The sequence below is a fragment of the Nomia melanderi genome, chromosome 1 (assembly GCF_051020985.1).
Source record: "Nomia melanderi isolate GNS246 chromosome 1, iyNomMela1, whole genome shotgun sequence".
In the NCBI taxonomy this organism is placed as follows: Eukaryota; Metazoa; Arthropoda; class Insecta; order Hymenoptera; family Halictidae; genus Nomia; species Nomia melanderi.
Genome location: NC_134999.1, coordinates 30,867,138 through 30,892,471, shown reverse-complemented (window position 1 = coordinate 30,892,471; position 25,334 = coordinate 30,867,138). Strand labels below are relative to the sequence as shown.

The 25,334-nt window shown below is 41.2% G+C and overlaps 1 protein-coding gene across 7 annotated transcripts in view; it reads left to right on the top strand.

Moving 5' to 3' along the window:
* The window catches only part of LOC116428526 (uncharacterized), a 270,836-nt gene that overhangs the window by 184,798 nt on the left and 60,704 nt on the right, over positions 1-25,334 (top strand). Inside the window, exon 8 of one of the 7 annotated variants that reach the window (XM_076372609.1) lies at positions 16,785-16,851. The exons of the other annotated variants lie outside the window; for them this stretch is intronic. Coding sequence (XP_076228724.1) covers positions 16,785-16,851 — 67 coding nt within the window. The remainder of the gene's footprint in view (positions 1-16,784; positions 16,852-25,334) is intronic. 7 annotated transcript variants of the gene reach the window in all.

The window sequence follows — 25,334 nt, the reverse complement described above, 5'->3', positions numbered from 1 at the left end:
ACGCCTCAATCACACTCGCTCTCTCAACCGATTCCTCGCCAAACGTTCGCCGGCGACATAAATCTGCATAAACGTCCGCGGCCTGTTTATCATTCCGCGGCTCGCCCTTCATCGAGAACCCCACGGAATTCGCAATCATACCGTCGGGGACCGCTCCGGGACAAAGCCTTCATCGATTCCACATTTCCCCGTGCATGTTCCTCCGACCATTCCCGATGGTTCCCTCGGTTCCCGCGGGCAACGAGCAAAAAATCCGGCGCATTAAGGAAGAAAGGTGCACCGCGAGCGGGTAGGGGTAAAGACCACCGGTAGACAAAGACGAACAACCGCGGAGCGTCTCGGAAGAGAGCGGAGGAGAAAGAAAGAAGTACGGTGGAGCTTTCTCGAGAGAGGGTCTCGTTTCCATCATCGTCTCGTTAAAACCCATCGATCCGCCGGTAGCATCCGAAGACCGTCCCGTGACACGCTGGAAATGCGGTAAACGAACAGTCGCTGCCTTTAAAGGGCTTGCCGGTTCCCTTTCCCCTCTGCCGGCCCTCGATCGGCTGTTCGGTCCGCGTAGCTGCACGTCGCTCGTCTCTGTCGTATCCGAGAGGTATCTCTGACTCTCCGGTTAGGCCCGCAGCTCGGTGGATCCCCTTTGCTCGGCCGGCGAAGGAGAGAAGAAGACAGCGGGTACCAGGCCGGCTTTAAAGTCGGACGTCATAGACAGCTGGTATCTTTATCGAATCGATTCGGCTGACAAACTGGAGGATACCGCAAGACGAATAGCCGATCTGCATGAGGTATGGAGTCGTGCGCATTGCGATTAGTCAGGGGACTCGAAGTCCTCGTGCTCTAATGGGCATCGTTAGCCGTTCACGTAAAGGAGAGGAGCGTGTCGGTACGCGGCGGCGGGACCTGGTGCAGCCGGGGTCTAGCCTAACCTGGCCACCGCCGCAGCTAGCTGGGACGGGACGGGACGGGACGGGACGGGGAACGACACGGTGGCTCCTTGATGAACGGGGAAGACACGTAGGCCGATCGCGACCGGACCGAACGCGTGTACATCCGTGCCGATCTACTTGTTCGGGGTGTCCCGGCTAATCGTCCCACGATCCTCATCTTCGGATAACGCTTTCCTAGAACCGGGAATATGGGAGCTAAGCTTTCAGGATTGTACCGGGGTTTCCTTGCTCGGGGCATTGTGCAGTTTCGCTTGCTGGGTTTGTTGAGTTTGAGGTATCGCTGGCTTCTGGTAGATTGATTGTTGATTGTTTTAATGATGTTTAGGGATTGGAGGAGTTTGTTTGGAATGGGAGGTTCAGATTTGTCTGATTAGGTATTGTTAGAATGCTTTCATGAAATGCGTTGTTGTGTTGTAATATGAATTGGGTTACGTTCGGTATCCTTTTATTATTAGCTTCGTGAAGTAATGAAGGAGGAATGTGGTATTCAGCTGACTGCAAACAGCTTCTTGCTAATTCCAATTAATTTTCTAAATTAGTATTCTAAAAAATACGAACTCTAATTAGTTTTCTAAAAAATACGAACCTATCATCTTCATCAAACTACCATGTTCAACAGACTACACAATGTCCACCAAAAGTACAAAAAAATCAAATCTTCCAAACGCAGAAAATCCAAGCCTTCGCTGAGGATTAACTCTAACTCTCTAACTCTACAAGCACCCGAGATCGATAACAAAGCAACAAGCAAGCTCCACACCGAGTACCAGAAAATCGCAGAAACTATTTTCCTCCATTCTCTCCCTGGTTTCTTTCCTTCCTCTCGCGGAACGGTCTTCTCATTATACCCACGGGGGAACAGAAGTGGGTCGTGGCACGGGCGCGGTAGCCAGTCACGGCGAAGGTGAAGTTAGGTGGGGTACACACGATCCCATTCCTTCCACGAGGGTAATGATAATTAATCCACCAGGGACCGCTCCTTTCAGCCGGACCCCGGTGGTCAACGTCGGAGGCGGCCGAGGTCAGCCTCGGGAGTCTTCCTTCTCCTACCAGGAGTCGTCTTCCCCGCGTCTGGCCAGCCGGACTCTCTCCTCTTTTTCTTTTCATTAACCAATTAATAACGTCACCTACTATGGCGTTACCGTTCCGGTTCTCCTCCCTGCGTTGACCCTGGCGAACGGTACCTGCGCACAGAGACCACGGTTCGAAGAACCCTGCCGGCTAAATCGAGCTAGGCGATTGTGTCCTTAGGGGACCGAGTCGCCGGGCGTGCAGTCTCATCGGGTTCAATCGGCCTGGTTATTTAATGGAAAACCTGATCGCCGTTCAGCCAGGTTTCTTGGACACTTTGACCCGGGGAAAGGCGATCAGGTGCTGCTCCCTTTTTGTGATTGGCATACTGTGCACTCGGTATCGAGTTGCTGCTTTGATTAGTATGGAGTATGTGTAATGAATAGGGGATCTTTATGATTAAGAATAAATTCCGTTTTGTTTCTCTGTATTTCTAATGTTATACAATGTTTGCTGTATTTATTTGGAGAGATTATTCTTAATAGGAATTTGTATTTTTTGCTTTATATCTGTAAGATAGAAGTGAGAGTGAGTCAATTAGAACGTATGTTAGAAGTACTAGATTTGTGAGTATTGTTCTTTTGAGTTGAGTTTTGCTTATGTAGATCTTTCGGGTGAGTTTTCACTTAAGTGGATTGGACGAATATCGATGCGATAGATTGAACGATAGAGAAAACATTGATTAAAGTATTTATATAGTATTTCGAAGATTGTTTTTATAACACTTTAGCTATCTTCTACCTCGATGTTTGTCGATGAAATGCCTTGGAAGGTACATCGTAATCATGTATTTTGCATATGCTCATTTATTCCTTAACTCAGCGAATTAATTTTCATACCATTGTTAGCCTCCCTTCGGTTGAATAATACCTCACCTCGGAATAACCTTAGCTTTATTAGATTAAATGATTCGAGTATCCACGGGGACTACTCCGCGGAGAAGATCTCACCGATTAGTTGACTCGTTGAATGTAATCAAGATAGCCTTCTCTCGCTGCTGCAAACCAAACATATTTCTTCTTGCTCCAACCAATTTTAGCGTGTAAGATGGTTTTAAGATAGACATCTTGTCGTTACGATAATAAGACTTTTTTCACGCGCCTCGCAATTACTTTCTTCTTTTCATTACTCTATCAGTGGTATTATTCTCAGATCGCCTGTGGCTGATTTGAAATGTATACGTAGTCCCTCAGCCTTTGTAACGATTGTTTATTAATCCCACACAGTAACTACATTGTATATTTATTTTCACCTTCGTATGAATAAATTGTTCACTTAAAATGTTCGACTAATTCTAATTTATAGTACATTCAACGGACATCGATAAGTCGCGTTCTCCGCAAAGGGTTTTACCATTTTTATTAAGTTGTTACTTTAAATGATGACTGCCGTCCTGTCTATCATCGTGTAATCTAACCCAGGGGGAATAAAATTATTCAAGGCATCCTGAGAATGGCAGCTTCAAATATTTTTTGCTCGCAGGGTACGATTATTATGCACTTTAGCAAGAAATATGTAAATTGTTATTTTGGAACCTTATGGAAACTGTAGGTCATTATACATAATAGTAGTATTATTACACTAACGACGTATTACAAATTATGCTATGACTACGCTGTTTCCAAAATACTTTCTATCTGACCATAAAAATATTAATAACAATATTTTAATCGTTTGATACTATAACAACTACTTTCTTAAAACTAACCAAATATTAACAATTTTCCCCAATCCCTTCAATTAAACGACAAAAGTACAACAAAACCTAATCCAAATTTTCCCTCCTACAATGATCCCGATTAAATCACAGAAACCTCAATTCCCCGATAACCAATCGAATACTTCACCGCCAATTTAATTCGCTTCGACGTCACTTTCAACACCTTCACTCTACACCCTTCATATCAAAACTCTAAATTGCTCAATCAACTGCAATCTACTCGTTCAGCTATCAAAATTCATAAGTCATATTCCACAAGCAATATTCAACGAATAAAAAGAAACTGAACGTTCGATAAATTAAAAAAGAAAGGCAGGGAAGTAAATCCAGGAACACATTTGCTATCGGAACGCTCGCGGCCGCGCGTTATCGGCTATTAAATCAGCCGTCGAGCGAATTTCACGGTGTAACAAAGTAATCGAGTGTGTCCCATTGAACGCAGCGCCGATCCCGTCGCCGCTGCACGGCGTACGGCTTCATTAAATCCGTTCATCAGAATTAGCTGGCTGTTAAATCGCAATCGGCGCGCGTTGGTCGATAAGCAACGAGCCGCCGTTTGTCGCAGCGGTGCGCGCGAGCGCGAATGCAAGCGTTTATGCAACCGTTAGGCGCGCGGGCCGGCCGCAACGCAGATGATGAAAGATAAAAGCGGGCGAAAGAGCACGAAACCAGCGTAATAATCTTGTTAAAATTCCCCGCGCTGCAGCGACGGTGCATAGGGAGGCCGCTATCCATCGGAAACGCGGGGAAATTGAATGGAAACGGTGACTAAGGGTCTATGTTTCGGTCGATATGGAGTTAACACGTTGAATGCCGCATGATTTCATAGAGTAAAATATACAAAATGGAAAGAATCTAATATTAAATCGTTTGATTGAATTGCGTTATTATCGTTGCACGTTGATCATAATTATCGGTTAATTGAGTGAAGTAATTCGATTTGGCTGGGGGTCATCGGTGACTTCCGTGGCATTCAATGTGTTAAGCGAAGCTGATTCTTTGGTTGATGTTCGTAGATGTGAAGTGTTGGGGATAATGTGTTTAATATGAATCATTGAGAAACAAATCGGAAATTTGTTGGGAGTAATTGTCTTAATATAAATGATTAACAAACGAATAAATTACTAATATTAATTATTGTTATTTTGTCTGAATTATCGGTATTAGTTATATTATTTTAGTATAAATTATAATTTTATTACAATTATTCGATACAAATTTTAATACGAACACTTTGATATTTAAAAATTGAAATGATAATTTTATGGAAGAGAAGGAAGCATGTCGTACTAAATAATAATAAAAGTCACTTCTAGAATTTTGCTCGAATTGATCACTTAAGGAAACATAGAAAATGCGACGAATGTAGAATATTTGATCTTATTGATAGTGCAAGGGTTAAACCACCTTACCTCGGAATATAATACATGCAAGGTACACCGTTACCCGAGGGGTTTCATTCAATTGTTCGTCGAGGACAAAAGAAAACGGAAAAGGAGAGGAAGAGGGAAATGTAAACCGGCGAGGAATTTCGGTTAATTGCGACACATCGGCTCGCCTCGCGTTCTACGACGCTCGGGGGGTTCAAAAGGTGAGATCGAGGCGAATAAAAGTGTTGCGTCAGCCCCCGACGGCAGAAAAGATCCATTGTTTCCGCTCTGCGTTCGGAAAAAGTCTCGCTCGCGGTTTATAATTGCCCCGTTCACTATCTTGTGTACGTTTATTGTTCGAAGTTTATCGGGCTGCGTTATTTCTTCATGGTTCAAGTGGTACGGCGAACTTGTGCAAGCCGCGGCGACCGAACACCGCGCATTTGTAATGAATCGGTAGCGAAGAAAAATCCGGTTTCCTCGGGCTTTTTATCGCCGTTGATTGGCTATTATTTTCATCGAGGTGTTTAATTGGCAATTTTATAGAGGATTTAATTACCAATATTCCCTTAACAGTGTTTCCTTTTCACTTTTTTCTTATAATAAAATTCTTTTTCTACGAGTGCATAAAACTTGCACTCTGTTGAACTTCTATTCCAACACTTGTACACTTCGTTGGACCAGTCCAATTCGAAATAAGTATTTAAATTTTTCTAAATTCGTCTGCTTCGGGAAGATCTTTAAATATATTTTATATATTCCTTATATATTTGAATGGGACTGTAATTTATAATTAATTACCATTTCAAAGAAAAGTGTACAAGGTATGATTTATTAAAGTAATTATTCTCTTTTCTGTATGAAATCCTTTCTAAATCCATTCTCAAATATTCCCGATGAAGCATGGAATAAAATAATAAATTTGTTAAATGGTTACTTTGTTACACTTCTTACACGTTGATGCATTTCAAATGTACGGTATACTTTATTACACTGGCAGGATCTGCTTACGGAAATGCCATACGTAAATCACAAATCCCGACAAAGCTTTCCTAACAGCTCGGCGCAGAAGTGAAACATAAAGCAAGAAGAACAGCTAATCGACGCGCACAATAAATCTCATTCATTACCTCCGCGAGGATTTACACACGCACACAGAGGCCGGGGAAAAAGAGTGGCTCGAGTGCAAGGGGTTAACAAATTGTTCGTTCGTCGCGTAATCTTTCCACCCCCTGTCTCTTCCCCGGCGGAGATTCTGTCGCAATCTTGAGATCACGCGAGCTAGTGATGGCACCAAGCACGTCACGAACTATATCGAAACTTCTCATCATTTGTTTCGACTTTTTGTGAGCTTAACGACCATATTACTATTTGATGAAACAATATATTTCTAATACTCTGCGAATCTCGTGAAATCTCCCGTTTACAATTACTCTTCCTTGAATTAACCTTGGAAACATACACATCCGAATAAACTGAATAATTAATGTACATTAACGCAGAAATGTTAAATTTTAATGAAAATTATACATGAGTGTGGCAGCGAAAGAAATATTTCACCTACCATTAGTTCCATTGTAAAATTAAAAAGCCATCTGAATTTTCTAAATCAAAATGAAAATCAAATTTTAAATATCCATTTGATAGATATCGAATGTTACAAATTAACCATATTTGCCAAAATAAACTAAAAAACAGAAATCATAAGACTTCTTCCCAATATAAAAACTTTAATAGCAAGTCAATCATATTGCCACTAAAATTCCAATAAAATTAGAAGTACAATTTTTATCTTGACCCACTAAGATCCTTCATCCAAGTTCACACCAAGTCAATCATACTCTCACTAAAATTCAAATAAAGTAAAAAGAATTAAAATGTTTATCTTGGACCGGGTCTTTAGTCTAAGTTAACACCGAATCAATCATATTACCACTATTTTAATTAAAAAATTAAAAGTACAGTTTTTATCTTAACCCACTAAAATCCTCCATCGAAGTTAACACCGAGTCAATCTGCCGCTAAAATCAAGAAATGAGAAAAAGCAAAATTTAATCTACTGCCTCCTAAGTTCCTTCGTCGAAGTTGGTCCCATCGCTAACTCGAGCGTAAACCGCGCGACAAGCGACGATGGCAGGAACGGCTGTTCGCCACGCTGGTAGTACAGATTGTCATAAGCGGCCGGGAGAGACGAAGCGAAGCCGTAGACCGAATAGACGCGTCGGCTCTCCACCTCCGAGTGTGCCGAAGATATATTACCTCCTCGATGTGTCGGCCCACGGAGAACCGCGGACTTTCCCCTGGGAGACGTAACCGGAGCCACTAGATGCTCTCCGTTTCATCTTCCTCGCTCCCCGGCGTATCGTCACCTATATCTCCTTTGTATCTCTCCTCTATTGTGCCTCTGCCTACGACGCGTCGCGCCGAACACCGCCGAACGGGACCGAGCTATTTCAAACATCCGCTTGAAAGTCTCCCCCTTTACTTGCGCCATCTTCTTTTCAGAATGGACCATCCATCTGCGATCAGTCTTATCTTTCAACAACCTATTCAACAATGTATGACTACGCGATTCTCTGTTAATCGTTGATGGATTTATGATTAAAGTTTTGTAATTCAATGGATGGGACATTGTCTCAGGTTTTTATCTGGGGTACAAGGGAAATGGAGATTCTTGTGTAGAGTAAATCATCGAGGTACAGATAACTAGCATAAATGAAAGCTCTTATCTTCTGTAATATTTTATTTTCTTATTTCTCTCTTCTGTAATGTTTCATGATGCATTCTATGAATACATTCTATTTTTCTAATTCTCATCCTGGGATTTATTTTTCATTATACCTAAGATTTCGATCTTGTAATTACCTAAAATTCGAATGTATCTATTCGCGAATGATTAATAAATATTTACTTCATTACTAAAATTCACGACCAGAATACAAGTTTCTAATATATCACACTCGAGGCATGCTCGAACTTTCTTTTATTACAACCTCCGCGCACGGGAGTGCATAAAAAGCGCATAAAATCGACATTGTAATCACCGGTACACAAGATCGTGTCGAGATGAAGTTACCATTCGGTCGGACGCTACCGCGGTAGCGCGGCGCATCAGAATTCCAGTTTATTAGATAATTCACCGGGAGCATCGCGGCCGCCGCACCGCGCCGACTCGCGGGCCCGCGAGCTCGCGCGTTGCTTCAATAATTCCGCGCGGTTGCGTTCAGCAAGACATTATCCCCCGGTAGTTCATAATTCCCGCGAGTTCGAACGACAAACGCGGCATTCCGCGCCGTGAATCAAACAAGCGAAACCGTAAAAGACAACCGGGTGAACCGAACCGAGTCACATTTCCAGGCAATAATACCCGGCGCGCCGGGCACGGCATAAATTTCCCATAAAATCGCGGCGGGCTAATTGAAAAATTCCCCGATAGCGATGCATCATCCTCGCTTTCTAAATTACCCCGCTACCCGAGGCTTCCCGAAGGTGTGTACGAGCAATGACGCATTAACAGGAACGTCGGCGGAGACAGCTGCGCGATCACGAGTCGCGCACGATCGCTCCAACTAGCATACACGGTGTCCCGTTTTCACCCTTTGCGGACGAAGATTCTTTGAAATATACAAAACCCTCAATAGATGAAGCTAAATTATGTAAAAATTATGTGGGAATGAATGTATTTGAATGTGAGAATGAATATATTGATGAGTGATGGATGTGTGCGCAATAGATGAATGACTGTGTGTGTGAGCGCGGTTTGAGTGAATGTTCAAAGCATTGGAATATTCTAAATTGATTTTCTCTATATTGATTTGTATGTTAATAATGTTTGTTTCTTATGCATCTAGAATATTCCAAATACACGTGAAGTTAATGCATGGTAATGAAAGAATGTTCTAGAAAGTGTGCGAGTGAGACAAGAGCGTCTGAGTGTATAAATAGTGTGTGCGTTCCAAATATGAAAATATCATCTTGTCGAAACGTCGACATTCGTCTGCAAAGGGTTGATGTACGAATATGATTACCTACGAAACTATTCGTTATTTCGTAATGTCTTAAGTTGCAGTTTCTTCTATTTTGAGAGGGTAGTTCGGTATAGTCAATTTGTTTCTAAGTTAACGTACGTGGAAGATACGAGAAATATCTACGATTTTCGATGTAAAAAAGTGTAGAAATGAAAATTCCCTTGTAAAGTATATATCAGAGTATCTAAATACATATTTGAAAGTATCTATCACTGATATGTATCAATTTATAATATATTATAAATTGTATTCAGATATTTCGATAAATACCAGCTAGAATAACCATTAAAGATTAAGTGTATATTCTCAGATTATGGAATTCATGCCCATATCTTTTCAACTCCATCGAAGAAAAGAAACAGAACCTAACCACCGTAATTCTCAAATTCTGCAAGAACATTAAAAAGAATCCGCCTGTGGCAGAAGATGTAGCTCTCACGCAACCATCACGAAATTTCAAGCTAAACATCCTGTTTTGTGCCCGAATGCCTCGATAATGATCTTTTACCTTTAAACGCGGACACACTGTATATACATGCCTAGGTTATGCCGGGAGACAAACAGCACACGTTTCTGGGCGGCCGGGAGCATCCTTCTTTTTCCCCTCGCGCGCGAGCGCGGCTTCTCCTCTTCTTTCGCGGCGCAACATGTGTTACGATTTCGACATGGCTGGGGGCCCGCCACGTTTCTAAATCACGGCGTCGCCGTATTCGTCGTCGTTGTTCCACAAGATATATCCACGCAAACCGAGTCCGGACCGCCGTCACGATTACCTTATTGTGTTCATACTAATGGGCTCGGAACAGCATTGCCTTGTTCGCCGTGTGGCGAGGATATAGGCTCACTCAAAATTCTCGGGCACTGGATATTTCTCAACCCTTGCTCACTGTCCGGGTCAATTTGCATCAGATGCGATATTTTGGATTCAATTACCGTTTTCTTTCTTTAGTGAATTATCTTAATTATATTTACCGCCACTAAAAATTCCCGAGTGATGGATATTTTTCAACCCTTGCTTGTTGTTAGGGTCAATTTGCATCAGAAGCAATCTTTTAGTTTTAACTGTTTTATTCTCTTCTTTAGTGAATTATTTTAATAATATTTAGTGTCAATAAAAATTCCCGAGTGACGGATATTTTTCAACCCTTGCTTGTTGTTCGGGTCAATTTGCATCAGAAGCAATCTTTTGGTTTTAACTGTTTTATTCTCTTCTTTAGTGAATTATTTTAATAATATTTAGTGTCAGTAAAAATTCCTGAATGATGGATATTCTACCCTTGCATATTGTTCGGGTCAATTTGCATCAGAAACAAGCTTTTGGTTTTAATTGTTTTGTTTTCTTCTTTGGTGAATTATTTAAATTCATTTAATATCACTAAAAATTCTGATTTTTGCTCAATTCTTGTTCAAATAAATTTCTACAGAGAACAATCTTTTCAATGTTATGATATTACTTTTTCCAATAAATTATAGACATTGATTTAATGTCGATAACTCATACATGACAAGGTCGATGTGTTAATTTTGTAGATGTATACACTGACTGGTTTATGTATGCGCATGTTGATTTAATAAGGAAATGTATTCGCAAGCAATAAAACTTAGACTTTTATTAGTTGAAGAATATATTTTCTTACGTGATTTAGTGAGAGTAACCACTAGCAGAAATGCATCGTTCGAATGAATATTTTTGCTGGTGGTCGTGCATACCAATCGTGCAATGTATAAAATACAAACAAATATGCATCATTTTAAGTAGACGTTTTTATTGGCAGGTTTAATTTATTTATATCTGCACGTGTTTGTAACTGTACTTAACTGAGACGTAATATTAGTAAATTTATTAAATGAAATATTGCTTTCTCGTATTCATTTTTTAAGCGTATTTAAAAAGAAATTCTATATACGTGGAACAGTAATGTGTAGTATTTGTGAAAAGAACATTTTCGGATTTACATTTTTGTATGTTACAATAAGTCACCGAAAAAGTTGATTTATTTGTGTATCACATAATACACCCATAAAATGTTTTCTTTCCATTATGTAAAGTAAAGTGGAAGATTAAATAATTATTCTTGGAAGAAATTCTCCTTTGGAGTGAACAGGAATTTTCATACACAACTGCAGAGTACATATGTCTATGCAACAGACATAAGTCTGACATTTTGCATTCTATCTCCAGTGCATCTTAATAAGGCTAATCCTCATAGCATTTCCAATTTTAATGTCTCGTCTGCAGTCGCGTAAAAATCTTAAGACAGCTGCACGAAGAGATTACGTTCGATTGTGCACTCGAGACGAGTTTCCGTTTCTTCTTCTCAAACACCTACTCATTGTCAGTGCCGTGTGGCTGTTTGCATGTCGGATTAGCGACTTGTTAAGCTTGACGTGTTTCGATGTTTAAGTAAAATCTATAATCCACGGCAAGAGCTACCTGATTTGCAATTGTTTCACTATTACCGATATACAAAACGGGAGCATTAAATTGCAAAATACTATTGCAATAGTAGGATTCACACGATAAAAGAATATTCCATATTAAAATTCTTCTAACCCCTTAAGAATTTCTAAATCCAAGCATCCATATCACGATAATAAATTTTTCTACTTTTTCTTATATTCCAACATAAAATTGGTTAAAATATTTACATTTCTTTCTTCAAATAAATTCGATTCTAATAACTCCCACCTCTATTATCTTCAAACATTCCTTGATATTTATCATATAACTACCTCCAACAATAAAACACATTTCCTTATCCGATTCAAAAAAGTTACTAAATCGACTACGATCAATACTAATTTTATTCACCTACTCTACAAGATAATTCCACCTCTCTATCTCACACACAAACCTCAACGAAATATTTCTACCACCACAAACGTTTCCAATCAACCTCCTTACAACCTACACCTTCAAACTTCCCCAAACATTCCACCAACCCTTTCCCAAACGCCTCTCAGAACCGCGCAACCTAAAATCCCGACAACAAACTCAACAAACCAAAACTGCAACATCAAGAACTCCCAAAGAGCAGCCCCACTTTCATTGCTGCTAGGTGTCTGAGCTCTCTCCCCGCGCTGGCTCGATCTTTCCCGAGGATAAGTAGATACATCCTTCGCAGTCAGGCATCGTCAGATAATATCAGTTTTCTTCCTGGGTATAAAAGGCAGGAAGGAAGAATTCGTCTGGTTCTCAGGCCCGGTTAAACTGCGCAAAACGATCCTAGACGTTCCTTCCGGGCACGAAACGCCGCCGAGATCGATCCTCTTCTTCGCCGCCGCCGCTCCGCTCGTCGGATCATCCGTCCGGCCTACAGGGGTTCTTATCTATAGGGGCGCGGAGGAACGTCGCCGGGGTCCGCTTCCAAAAATAAATCACGCAACGTCGATCGTTAGGGCCCGGTCCGAGTTTCGGGGCCTGTCCGGACCGGGGGCTATCGGGAGGGAGTCGGGAGGCCGTATGAAAAAAGGGGGCACAGCGTAGCTCCGAGGAATTATGCAGGGCAACGTGCGCGCCGCCGGATGGCTGGTAGTTACCCAACCCACCCGAATACTTAGAGAATACTCGCGAGAATCCAAAACTCGTTTAGAGTACCTGCGGCTCTCGGTAACGCGGACCGAGGACCGGGCTCCGTCCCGCGGAAGCTTTTAAATCAAGGCGAGGGCGGCTTTTCGATGGACGGACCTCGCAAGGTAGTAGTTTGCTGGGTGTTCTTGTTTGGACTGGTCCTCGTAAGGGCTGTCCAGCGTACTGCAGGCTTCCCTTCTTTTTGCTCTTTGGGTGGGGCGGGGGTACTGTACGTTTATTTTGATTTTATCGTTTGATTCTGGAGGGAAGGTGATGGTACTTTCTGAGTTGGAAGTGTGTCACTTTTTTCAATTTCTGGGATCTCTTTGGCTTGCGTTGTGAGGAGTAGGTGTAGTTTTTTGAAGTTATAGGGTTTGTAGTTCTATTTTTATTGGAAATGGGTCACTTTTTTAAATTTCTGGGATTTCTTTGACTTGGGTTGTGAGGAGTAGGTGTAGTTTTTTGAAGTTATAGGGTTTGTAGTTCTATCTGTATTGGAAATGGGTCACTTTTTTAAATTTCTGGGATTTCTTTAGCTTGGATTGTGAGGAGTAGGTGTAATTCTTTTTTGAAGATATAGGACTTTGTAGTTTTATTTGAATTGGAAATGTGTGACATATTTAAATTTCTAGTATCTTGAGATTTTAGATAGCAAAGAATAGGTAGAGTTCTTTTTTGAAGGCACGTGACTTCAAAATTTCAGTGTTTGTTGTTTTGAGCTTCTGTACTTCGAATATGTTATCAGTCTTTGTTGTTCTCGCTGGAAAATTGTTTTTGCGGAATATGGTAAGACTACGTACATCAAAAAGTAAAATAAAAATGATCTTAATATTTGCAAACGTCGATCTTTCGAAATCAATGCACAGATACTTTCCTTCGCTAAATATCTCATTTCCTAACACACGCGAAATCAATATTGGTTTCTTATTCTCCCGTATTTCTGAAAGCAGTTCAAAGACAACTCATTAAGCAAACCTTCACCAGAATATCTATTACTTCCACCATGTGTATTAACCTACAACACGTATTACTGTGTCATAATACATGTTCCCCCAACTTACATCAAAGGGAACAGTTGCCTCTTAAATTACCTTCGTATATAATTTCGTACAACCACTCTTTACACGCTCCATGGTGTCCGTAATACTTCCATTTCAGTTTTCCTGAAAAAAACGCATGAAACTCCAGCGGTATATTATTAAATGCCTCTATTTCAAACTTAAAAGTCCAGAATGATACGATTCAGAGCACAAGGGGGCTAATCCAGATCTGAAATTGCGTTTCCCATTTTATCAATAAAAACATTGAACAATTAGTGCTTTCAGGACAGATTTATGTTATCCGTCCGTTAGAATAGCCGCGATTATGCTGAACAGTCGGGCGCCTGGTTATCGTGTACTCTAGCGGCCCGCAATCCATTCAGTAGCCTGTAAATTTGTTTGAAACTATCAATTAGATACATCCCACCAGTCGGCCCACGCGACGGATCACAATATGTAATCAGAATATTACACCTCCGTACGTAGGACTAAATTATCCGCTATCCGGCTAGATAAATGCGGGCACAGCGGTCTGATAAATCTTCAACAACGGATTCTACGCCACGGCGGAACGGCGATAGGGCCACGCCCACGCGGATTTTCATTATTCCGCTGTTTCCCTTCACGACAACGCTCGCCCTTAATAGATCAAAGATTCCATTAGCTCCCGCGGGGAGGGAAGAGGCGATTTTTTCCGCGGCTCGCCGGCCATATCCATGGCTTCATTTGCTCAACTTAATTGAATATTGCTAGATTACGGTTGCCGTAACGAGGGTATACATGAATTATACAGGACGTTCCAGAATCATAAATCAAAGTCTAATGAGAAGCTAAATGCGTAGGAAACGGCGGCGAGGTTTTAATAGATATTCACGCGCGGCCACGGTTTCTTTCAGATACCTTCTCGTTCTCTTTCTCCGTAGGATCGCGGATTTTTCGAATCGTTCGTTTTTGAAAAATGTCCCGTCGTTGGCGGAAATGTTGATTGAATCTAATGAATTTCAATCTGCGTACGGTTGTTGGCAAATCGATGTGATTTGTACGTATCGATTTCATGTTTGATTTATAAGGTAACAGAGCATTCAATTTGTTAGCATTTTCGATAGAATTTCGTAGAATCTTTCGCTATAATGTCTACAAATTAATAGCAGAATTATTAGTCGGGTTTCAGCTGAATTCCGTAACTTGGAAAATGTTCTAAACTTCCTATAAAAACAAACAAACTCATTCTTTTCACATAGCAAGCTTACGAAACTATTTTAACTAAGATATTTCTATCACTTTCCAAACAAATTCCAAACCCAACGCCAAATTAAAAACACAGCAACTTCGTTAACACATCTAATATTCCAAGAATTCCCAAATATCACAAACGTCAATCCCCGACATACACCATGAAACTTCAATCCACATCCACCTCGAGCTACAAGCAATAATTCCGAAAACTACGTAACTCAGAACACAATCACTCCCATTAAATCCTTTCAGCCTCACCCCGGAGGTACCACCCTCCACATTCGGAAACCCCTTAATCCCGTCCGTATTCTAAACAATCCGCTGCGCATCCCTAGAGAGCCGCTCCTTATTTCTGAACGGGACTGTACGATAAGAGCATGTCCGACAGAAAACGTTCGGTCGGATGCTGCCGGCGGGGACAATTACGCAGATGTGTGGCCGGCAGAAGAGGAGGACGCGTGAGCGTGTCGTGCAACCCGTGGATCGTTCGGCGTTGCCCTCACGCGTGCGCGCCGGCTCGGCTCGGCGCACACCTACACGATCACCGTGCACCCCATGCTCCCGTCCGGAATTAGCATGCACCGGCGTCGGATATTTTGCTCGCTATGTCTATACACACCGTGTTTCTACCCATGGCATGTATTAGTGGACGACCACGGAGAACCGATTCCAACCGACACACCGAGCGTTCGAACGTGTACGTGCACAGGTGTGCGCGCGTATCGCAGGGAAGAGGAACGAGGAAGGGCCGAAAGAGAAAGAGAGAAAAGTGATTACAGAGCTCGAGCCTCCGGTTGCCCCCGGCGCGTGCGTCCACCTCTCGAGCATCCTCCTCCTGTAAAATCCTGCCAGTTTCACCTTTCCTGGAACACCGCCCCGGGGGCCGTTTCGAGAGATCTCTCGACGGTGTGTCCGGAGCTCGAGCGAGCGAGCGAGCGGGGCAGGGGAATGTTTTACCGGCGGACGAAGACGTTAGGATGATGCCCGAAGAGGAGGAATAGGTGGACGATGGTACCAGGTGGCTTCAAGGATCGAGGATCCTTGAAAAAGGTGGTTATTACCGGAAAGCTGGATTTCAAGAACCGATTTGATGGGTATGCCCGCTTAGTCCCGCGAGCGTTTGATTCTCTATCGGATTTCGTTCGATTGTGTTCGGGCTTTTGGGCTTGGGGATGATGAGGTATGTTGTGTAGGGGGATTTTTGGGAAGGTTCGATGGTGGTAGGTTGTTTGGCGAATTGTGTAATGTTTCTGTTGGTACGTTGAACAGTTTGTTGGTGTTTGTAGGTGTTTGAGGTTCATGGGGTTTTATCATTGATAGCGTATTTCGGTGGGAATTGATGTATCGATCGACTTTGAGGATGTTTGTGTTTCCTTCTCTTGGACGTTTAAGTTTATATGTTCATCTGATGGCATAGACTGTCTGTTAGCCTTACGTATGTCTGTTGAACGAGTAGTAATTAAAATAAAGATATATTAAGCAGTAACAAACTTTTACGAGTAACGAGTTGTTACAGTTCACGTACATTTTTAATGGAATTCGAAGGTGTCTTCTGGATTAGAAGTGCCATTTTGGAATAATCTTTAAAATTTCTTTTTCAATGAATTGAATGAAGTTTTATGTTTGTAGTTTAATATTATAAAAATGTTCTTGGCATACATTGTCTTCGTTTAACAGTGAAAATCAGTTCTGAGTGGTACTGTTGTTTACGTAAGATTTCACTTGTCCTTTCAAGTATAATAGAGGTATCTTATAAGGCGAAGCATTAATGGTAACAATGTTGTCTTTTCGTTTGTTTCAGGTAAGTCTCGTATCGCTACACCGGGATCAACATCCATTCCTTCGAATTATAAACTATTTCTGGCCATGTAAGTAGTAAATTCAGACAGAACGTAGTAGATTCATTAAAACCGTCTTCAGAAGACAAGTTACCATATACGAAAAATCAGATTTTAAGTTTACTCGTGTGTTCGCGTGACTCTAGACGGTTGCGATAATCACCTGCGCGTGATTATGAAATACAAGATGTGCTGAGTACAGTGATACCAAAAATGGTAACTTCTGACGGTAATGATATTGACGTGCCCCTTCCAACCATGAATTTTGTACGAAATTTTTACGGGCGAAATGATTGCTCGTTCCCAGAGGTTACGAACACACGCTCTTCCATTTCTGGTGAAATTCATTGTTAAAAGATAATGAATTTTAAAGAGGTTCTAAAATTATGAAAGCAATAAATAATACAAGTTAATAATTTAATGAGTAAAATTGCATTATTGTATTTAAAAATATCTCCAGAATAACTAAAAAATCTGAAACCTCAACAATTAGAAATGATCTGATACACAAGAAAATAATTCTATTTTATTTAAACAAATTTCTCTGAGCAACTATCAAGTCTAGCACCTAAACGATAGTTTCAAACTCACTATCAAACTATTAATTCATAATTCTATAACTCGTACGTTACAAAAAATTCCCACTATTCTACGTCTGCATTCCCTTCAACAAACAAGTAACAACTGTTCACCGCAGAAATTACCCAAACAATTCTATAAAACTCACTTCACCCGGTACTCTTACCAAATTTCACCAACAATACTTCTTGCCCACATTCCCAAGTGCGCGAGCAACACGGATATTCCTGTTCCGCAATCCGTTTTCCCGGAATGATTTTCCAAGCACTTAAACTTCCACGGTACATAGTTGAAACGCTGGCTCGCTCGCCGGCACATAAAATTACGCGTTTATCCGACATAAAACCGCGGATCTTCGCTCCTTAGCTGAAGAAGTGCGACGAGCTACCGTATGAAGCAACACATCCACCCCCGACTGTTTACATAACACGAAAAACTTAATGAAACCTCGTCCGCGGCAAAAAGCGTGTAACACTTATTGCCGCGTAATCGGCGATGCGCGTGAAGCGGCCCGATGGAATGTAGAAAGTGCAAGAAAGATATTGAGCCGGCCGCTAGAGGAAAGTCCCGCGGGTCGGCCACCCTTTTGTCGCTCTTTCAACATCCCGGCGTCTCGGGTCTATCCGTCGGGCTAATAAAAACAATGATTGATCTTAATGGGTAATAAGGAACCAGTTGCCGTGTGAGGCAAGAGAAAATGATCCGCGATTAACGTCAGTATCTGTTACGCCTTACGATCGCATAACTCCCGCTCGCGATTCTTCCGCGGATTATTTCAGCCGTGAACAATGCTGTGACAGGATGTGTTGTCGATTTCGTCTAATTTGACAACGATGGCTTTTTTTTGCGTGAAACTGGTACGCTCGATTACAGTTGCTTCACGAAAAGTATGTAACACGGTGGAATGGTTATCTGAGTTTTGTTCCTTTGTAATTGGGAAGTTAAATGGGTTGACGTGGCTGTGTGGCGTGTGGATGAAGTATGTAAAACAAAACATTAGTTTATGATATTAACATTGAAATGCGTAATTGAATTTGTTTAGAGTTGTGTAGTATGTAACTTTATTATTATTAGATAGTAACTGTTATGCGTATTGATATATTAGTGTATTGTGCTAATATTGATGTTACGGTAGCAGTTTATGTAAATATTCAAAGTGAAAGTTAGTAATTATCGTATTTTAATGCTAACGATCTAAGAAATGAAGCTTCGAATTCAATTCAATTTCAATCCAATTCAATTTCGAAAAATGGGAATACACTTAAAAATCGAAGTGATTCAGTGGATACTTCATCGGTTATTAACCATCCTAGTAATCATGCAAGAATCGATCGATAAATCATCTTCAGTATTAAATTTTCTTCCTCCTGGAATATATTTGCAGCATTCATTAATCATGGAACTAGTCGATAGAACTGAGCTGCGCGCCTCGCGAAATTTATTAAGACAATTATTAACAGTATATAACAGCAGTATATTAGGTGATCCAACAAGATTCAACTTATCGCCACTTGGCTCCCGCATTTTGCATTTTATTGCGCAAGAAATCGCAAGAAGTCCACGTTCGCACAATTCACACGGGAGGCAGCGAAGGATTCAAACCGAGCCTCTATGCAAACAATTATGCGCGCGACCCGACGTAAATCAGTCACCGAGAAAAAGAGACCGCGACAGGGATCGTCGACGATGAAATTGAATTTCGAGCTGAAAGGTCGTCCGTGCATCGCGAGTCTCGTTGCGTAACACGAATCGCACGGTGCCGGGTCTCGAATCGATCAATTTGAAGGATATTCACATCGATCCAGTTTTCATCCTCGGGCTCGCGGAATTCCGCGTTCCGCGACCCCGCGAGCGCCCATTAACCCTTTTCGCTTGAAAGGCGACTCACAGTCGCCGTTTAGTTTAACACGTTCAACGCCACGGGAAAGTTCGGTTATATTTTACCTAGAGAGTCTATTCGGTTTGTTAATGCGACGCTTAATTATATTCGTGTAAAAGTTACCAGGTATTTGGTGATTAATGAATTCCAACCAGTTCATTTTTACTTGGCGATTCATTCGTTTTAATCGATTCATTTTTATTTGGCAATTAATTCGTTTTAATCTACTCAGCTTTATTTGGTAATTTATTACGGAGGATTCTTAAATAATTCATTTTTATTCATATATTTGAATGTAGTATGACAATTTTATGTCTTTTGGTTGTATCGTTATATTTTCTGATTGAACACATTAATGCAGCAGAATTAGAGGATTCGACGTTGAATATTAAATTTTGCATAATGCAATGACTAAACTGAGGATCCACGTACAAATCCAAATTTGTTAGATTACAAAAAATAAAATTACAATGGAAAATAATTTTTCCTATAAAAACCACTATACTTATACTATTGTATTTATACTTTGTCTATTTGATATACTTTCCCGTATTATGTGCATTCTATTCGATTTTAGTTTCAAATTTCATGTATAAAATAAATGTGTAAAAATCTATAATCCAGTAAATATTCTATGAAATATCGAAATAGTATAGGTAATTCTGTTGCATGATTCATGTATGATTTCTCCTTATGATTCCCTATATTGCGAAAAATGTGATCAATATTTCACTGGGAAACGATGAACACGTACGATCGAAGAAACTTTCGAGTGCAAAGGGTCGAGCCCTCGCAGCGTATTATAATATATCTATTATAGAGCTGAATCGCGGTGAAAGTTCAGCGGAACACGCGGGACAAACGCGCGGTGTCGACCGCGTGCCTCCGCTTCCGCGCATCGCCGTTCCTTCTTTTTAATTGCGATCGTTCCAATTCCCGAGGCGGCGTTTTCACCGTTCCTCTCGCGAATTCGCGGAATTCGCTCTTCCACGGAAAGCAATCGAGACATTCCGCGGCAACGATCGATATCCGCAATTTTCAACGAGACGAGGGGCTTATCAGGAATGGAGATCTTTATCGGCTTGATATCAAATTACGTGCGCATCAGTTAATCCTTTATTACTTGGTTATTGAATACTGAACTTGAAACGGAATGCTGGCTAGATTTCTATTAAAATTTACATCGTATTTATTGTTGCATTGGTCAAAAGGTCTTCTCGATTCTTTTCTGAACGACGTTAGCATGCGAGAATAAGTATTATAAACGAGTGAATAAATATATCGAAATATCGTAAGAAGTTGTCGACAAAATTCATATGCTTCAATAAATCGCTGTTGGATATTAAATGGTTCATATTAAAAATTTTAAATTATTATTCATAAATATTCAAAGTATCGTGAAAAAATGTCCACAACGTATTACACTTCAATATCTTTCCTCGTAAAATATCTATATTGTGATATTGTAAGAAGTTGTCGGCAAAATTCATACGCTTCAATAAATAGCTATTGGATCTTAAATTATTCATACTAAAAATTTTTAATTATCATTCATAAAGATTTAAAGCGTCACGAAAAAAGTGTCCACGACATATTACACTTCAATACCTTTCCCCATAAATATCTACAATATATTAAAATATTGTAACAAGTTGCCAACAAAATTCATACTTTAATAAATCGCTGTTGGTTGTGAATTGGTTCGTATTAAAAATTTGTAATTATTATTCATAAATATTTAAAGTATCATGAGAAAATGTCCACAGAGTGTTATACTTCAATATTCTTCCGCGTAAAATAACTAACGCAGCCTGAATTTATTAACCAATTTACACTGATTTCTATCGTAAAGTAATCGCGCTTAATTGGTGCAAATCAACGAATTAAACGTGTCGTTGAGAAATCTTTTCGCCGAAACCAGCAATCACTGTCGATATAAACACAAAGTTACCCCGCACTAAATTAAAATCACAGAACCACGCAACAAACATATAAAAGAACGTGCGACGCAACCCATTAAATCTATCATTAACCCCGCCACACTCTCGCCTCAGCTCTGAATTAGAAGCAACGTTTAGAAAGTCGAAACCCGTGAAACCGACCATTTCCTTCCACCTTTCTAAAACACGAAGGCATCTTTAAAAAAAGAATCGGCACACAACTCCGCCTATGAAGCCTAATCAATCGTAATCGTCGGAAAGAAGTGCAAAGTGTCGATTCGATCGGGCTGAATGAAATCCGAAGAGCGTGTCGATAAATAACAGTCATTCTATTTATCAAGCCACGTCGTTCCGTCGGTCCAATGACCAGTTTCAAAAGTTTCTCGACAAACAATCGATATAAATCACTGTCGGAGAAAACTCTCGTTGCTGCTCTCTTCGTTTCTCTCTTTAACCCCTTGCCTGACGATTTATTCCGAACCAAACCTGCTTACGCTGTATAATATTGTCGCAATCCTGTGGACACGATTATTTCCATGAAAACTAAAATACCGCAGGTTCGATTAAATTTATTCATTGAAATAAGAATATTATTTTAAGTATGATACATCATGTTTGCAAAGTAATTCGCGAAATTGCCTTTTTAATTTCATAGTGTCGTCAACTTCCTTCTCTATCGTTGCATCTCATTTCTTCGCATTCGATGCGACGTTTTAGCTTTTAGCATAAGCGACTCTCTTCTGCGTAAGATTACATCAATATCGTCGTAACAAGAATAATCGGCAACGTCACATATGTGACGCCGTTGGACCGCCTAAACGAACCGACGCGTCGTACATATGCAACGCGCACTCGCGTACTTAACCCTTCAACTGTGAACTATAGGCGCTCAGCAAGAGTCTCACTCTCCGGGCGAACAGCGCCTTTAGGCGCCCAATGCGAGAGCGTCATTCGTAGCAAACAGCCTAACAATGCACAATAACCTGTTATTCTTTGATTTCTTTCCGACCTGCGATGAATCTAACTACTTTGTTATTAATTTATTGAAAATAAGAGAACATTTCAGACGTATTATATCAACGTGTGCTCTAAGGTATAATCATTGATAACAGGGCAGTAACATGTAATTTGCATTCAAACGAATCGAATAATATCTATATTTGTTAAATTCTACTTGAAATCTTCACCGCGAATCGCACACGATATTGCAGGGCAAGCAGTTAACGTATTTGCTCTTGGCATATTGGCATCATATGTTTCTCGCTCAGAATATTTTCCAGAAGAATCAAATACGATTCCCATAAATCGTCTCCATCGTGGACAAACACAAGATCGATCCTTTTCATTTTGCACGCACCGCGGCCGAAGGGTTAAGAACCACTGATCTAATGGTATCGGCCATGCCCAGGGGCGAGGGTGAAAAACGAAGCGAGAAAAACAAAGGAAATTTGCGTACACGCCGCAGCGCATCGACGACGTAATCACTGTGATCGACGTAACGTCGGCGAAAGTAGAGACCCCAGTGTTCCTCGAGGACAGGCCGCGTCCTCCTTCAGCTTTCATCCCCCAAGGGGAGCAATATCGGCTCGTCTCCGGTCCGCGCGCGCGAGTTTTTCCGTGGCCTTGCTTCAGGCTTCGTCGCGGCCGGCCGAGCGGAGCGCGAGCAATGGGACCGTCCTTCTGGCGCGAGGCATTGCCCCGGACGAGCTCGAAAAGTGCCGTCGCGGCCTACCTCTAATGACAATGTAGATGTGGATCAAGGTAATGATAATGCGTGGCTAGGCGCACGGTGCACGGTTCACGGCTGCGAGCGCATTCGTGCGTACATCGCGACGCCGATCGCGGAGAGCTGTTGACGTGTCACGGGACGTGGGCGCGGGCGTGGTTCCGATGCATCGTGCACGCTGAACTTGCGGTTGCTAATGGTGTTATGGATTTTGCGCGTTTGCTGGAAACAAGGTGGTTATTAGCAGTTGATGCACGTTAGGGCGAGGGTTTGATGGGTTTTTGATTGGTTTTGGGTTTTTGGAATTTTGATGGGACGATGGTTGTGTGATTGTTTTTTTTAGAGTTATAGGTGAAGTTTGTAGTTAATTGTGGGTAATTTAGTGGTGTATTTTGAATGGTACAGTAATAAATTTTGATTTGAGTTTTTGGAACTTTAATGGGATAACGGTTGTGTGATTGTTTTTGTAAAGTTGTAAGTACGATTTGTATTTAATTTTGGATAATTTAGTCATGATGCTATTGTGAGTGGTACGATAATCGATTTTTGTATGGTAGTTTTCTGAATCTTGATAATTTAATGAACCGAAAATCTCCTAAATAGAATCCATCAATACAAGAGAAACCAAAATATTCAAAAGAAAAGCTGATATAAATTTCAGAGACATATTTATTTCACACAGTCGAAAAGAAATGATAAAATTTCAGAAAACAAAAGCAATATTAAAGACACTTCGCAAAGCAAAACTACATTTTATTCGTCCTCACTGAACTAACATCGCATATAAGAGCTAAATAACATAAACACTGTTCTAACTTTCCCGTAAAAAAAACGGACTCCCCCAGAAAAGAAATCCGCGTAAATGAAGGATTAGGTGTACCACTTCCAAGCAAAGCATAAGAAGCCGTTCCGCGCCGTCAGACGAAGCCGGAGATACCGATCCGGAAGAAGGTTAAACGCGGGCAACGCGATTATCGATAGCGTCGAGTTCGGCGAGCAACAGCCTGTCCGGTCCGAGCCGACGACCGGCGATCGAATAAGAGCGAAACAACCACGAAAATGATCGGTGATGGAAGAAACGGCCTCGGGCCGATTTTTCCAGACGGTCCGTTCCGTTTCTCCCGTTGATCAGCGCTGAAAGTGCGACAGCGCGTGAAATTAAGAACGGTACGCCGGGGACACGCGTGTCCGCGCGCATCGGTCATCGAAGTCGTAATCACTGTGATCGTGGTAACCGTCGTCGGAAGAGAGCCGCGGAGGTCGAGGACTCGTGCTCTTGTATTCCTCGGGGGTAGACGCGCATCCTGTTCCCCCCTCCCCTTTCATTTATGTCTTATTTCAGCCCGGTCTCGCGCGCCGTCTTCCTACGTATGCAAATGATAAATCTTTCTGGCCTGTGGTACGGCTCACCGTTCCCCTTGCTCTTTTTGACTTTCTTCGCGAACTAGGTAGATAACGGGCAACAAGGTGGGCAGGGTTCCGTGGAGCTAGATGGCTCTGATGTTCGGTTAATGAAAGCTGTGTAGAGCACAATGTAGATCTGATTCGCCGCGTAACAGTTCAGTCGTTACCGTCGAACCGTGCCTTTTATGGAAGAACCAGGGTTTCGTGTGTATTTTCTGCGGAGTGATCACTCGTGCCGATTTCCTCGGTCAGATAGTGGTTCTTTCGAACGTTTATGATTATACTGGTTTATTGATGGGAGTAATCGAAGTTTTGGTATTTAGTTTCGTAGTTGGGGAAGTATATCGAGTATTTTCCAAACATTTGGTAATTGAGGGATTGAAGAGAAAGTTCGGAATTTGTTGAGAAATATTCGTGTGAATTGTTAGAGAAGAATTTTATGGATCGGAGTGAATGTTGGTAAAGTATGATTGAAATTAACATTTCGGATGTAATTCAATTAAGAGGATCAGTTGGTTGAGCAAATGAAGAATGAGCAATTACAAGACGTAAACTAGTGTATACCAAATAAGTAAATATCCCATTTCTCTTCGGATAAAAATATTCAACGTATAAACCTATAACACGCGATTTCATTGACACTAAAACGAGAGTGCATATATTGAAGCTTTAATTGATTCACAATTCAGTTCGCGCATTGCTAAACCAATTTCTTTAATCATTTCTCCGAGAAACAACCGTTATCTTTTTAATAATCGCAAAAAGAAGACATCAGGAGTGAGCAAATTCGACCCGTTCGATAGTTTCAGTATTAAATTAACTATTTAAATAAATACATACTACACAAACTGACAGCTTCACAAAACCAACATTACTTCCCCAACTCTTCAACCCCTGTACTCAAATTCACCACTACCCTCGTATAACTCCATACAATCAACAATTTGCAAGAAACAAAGAAACCTCTTCCATTGTAACCACAAAT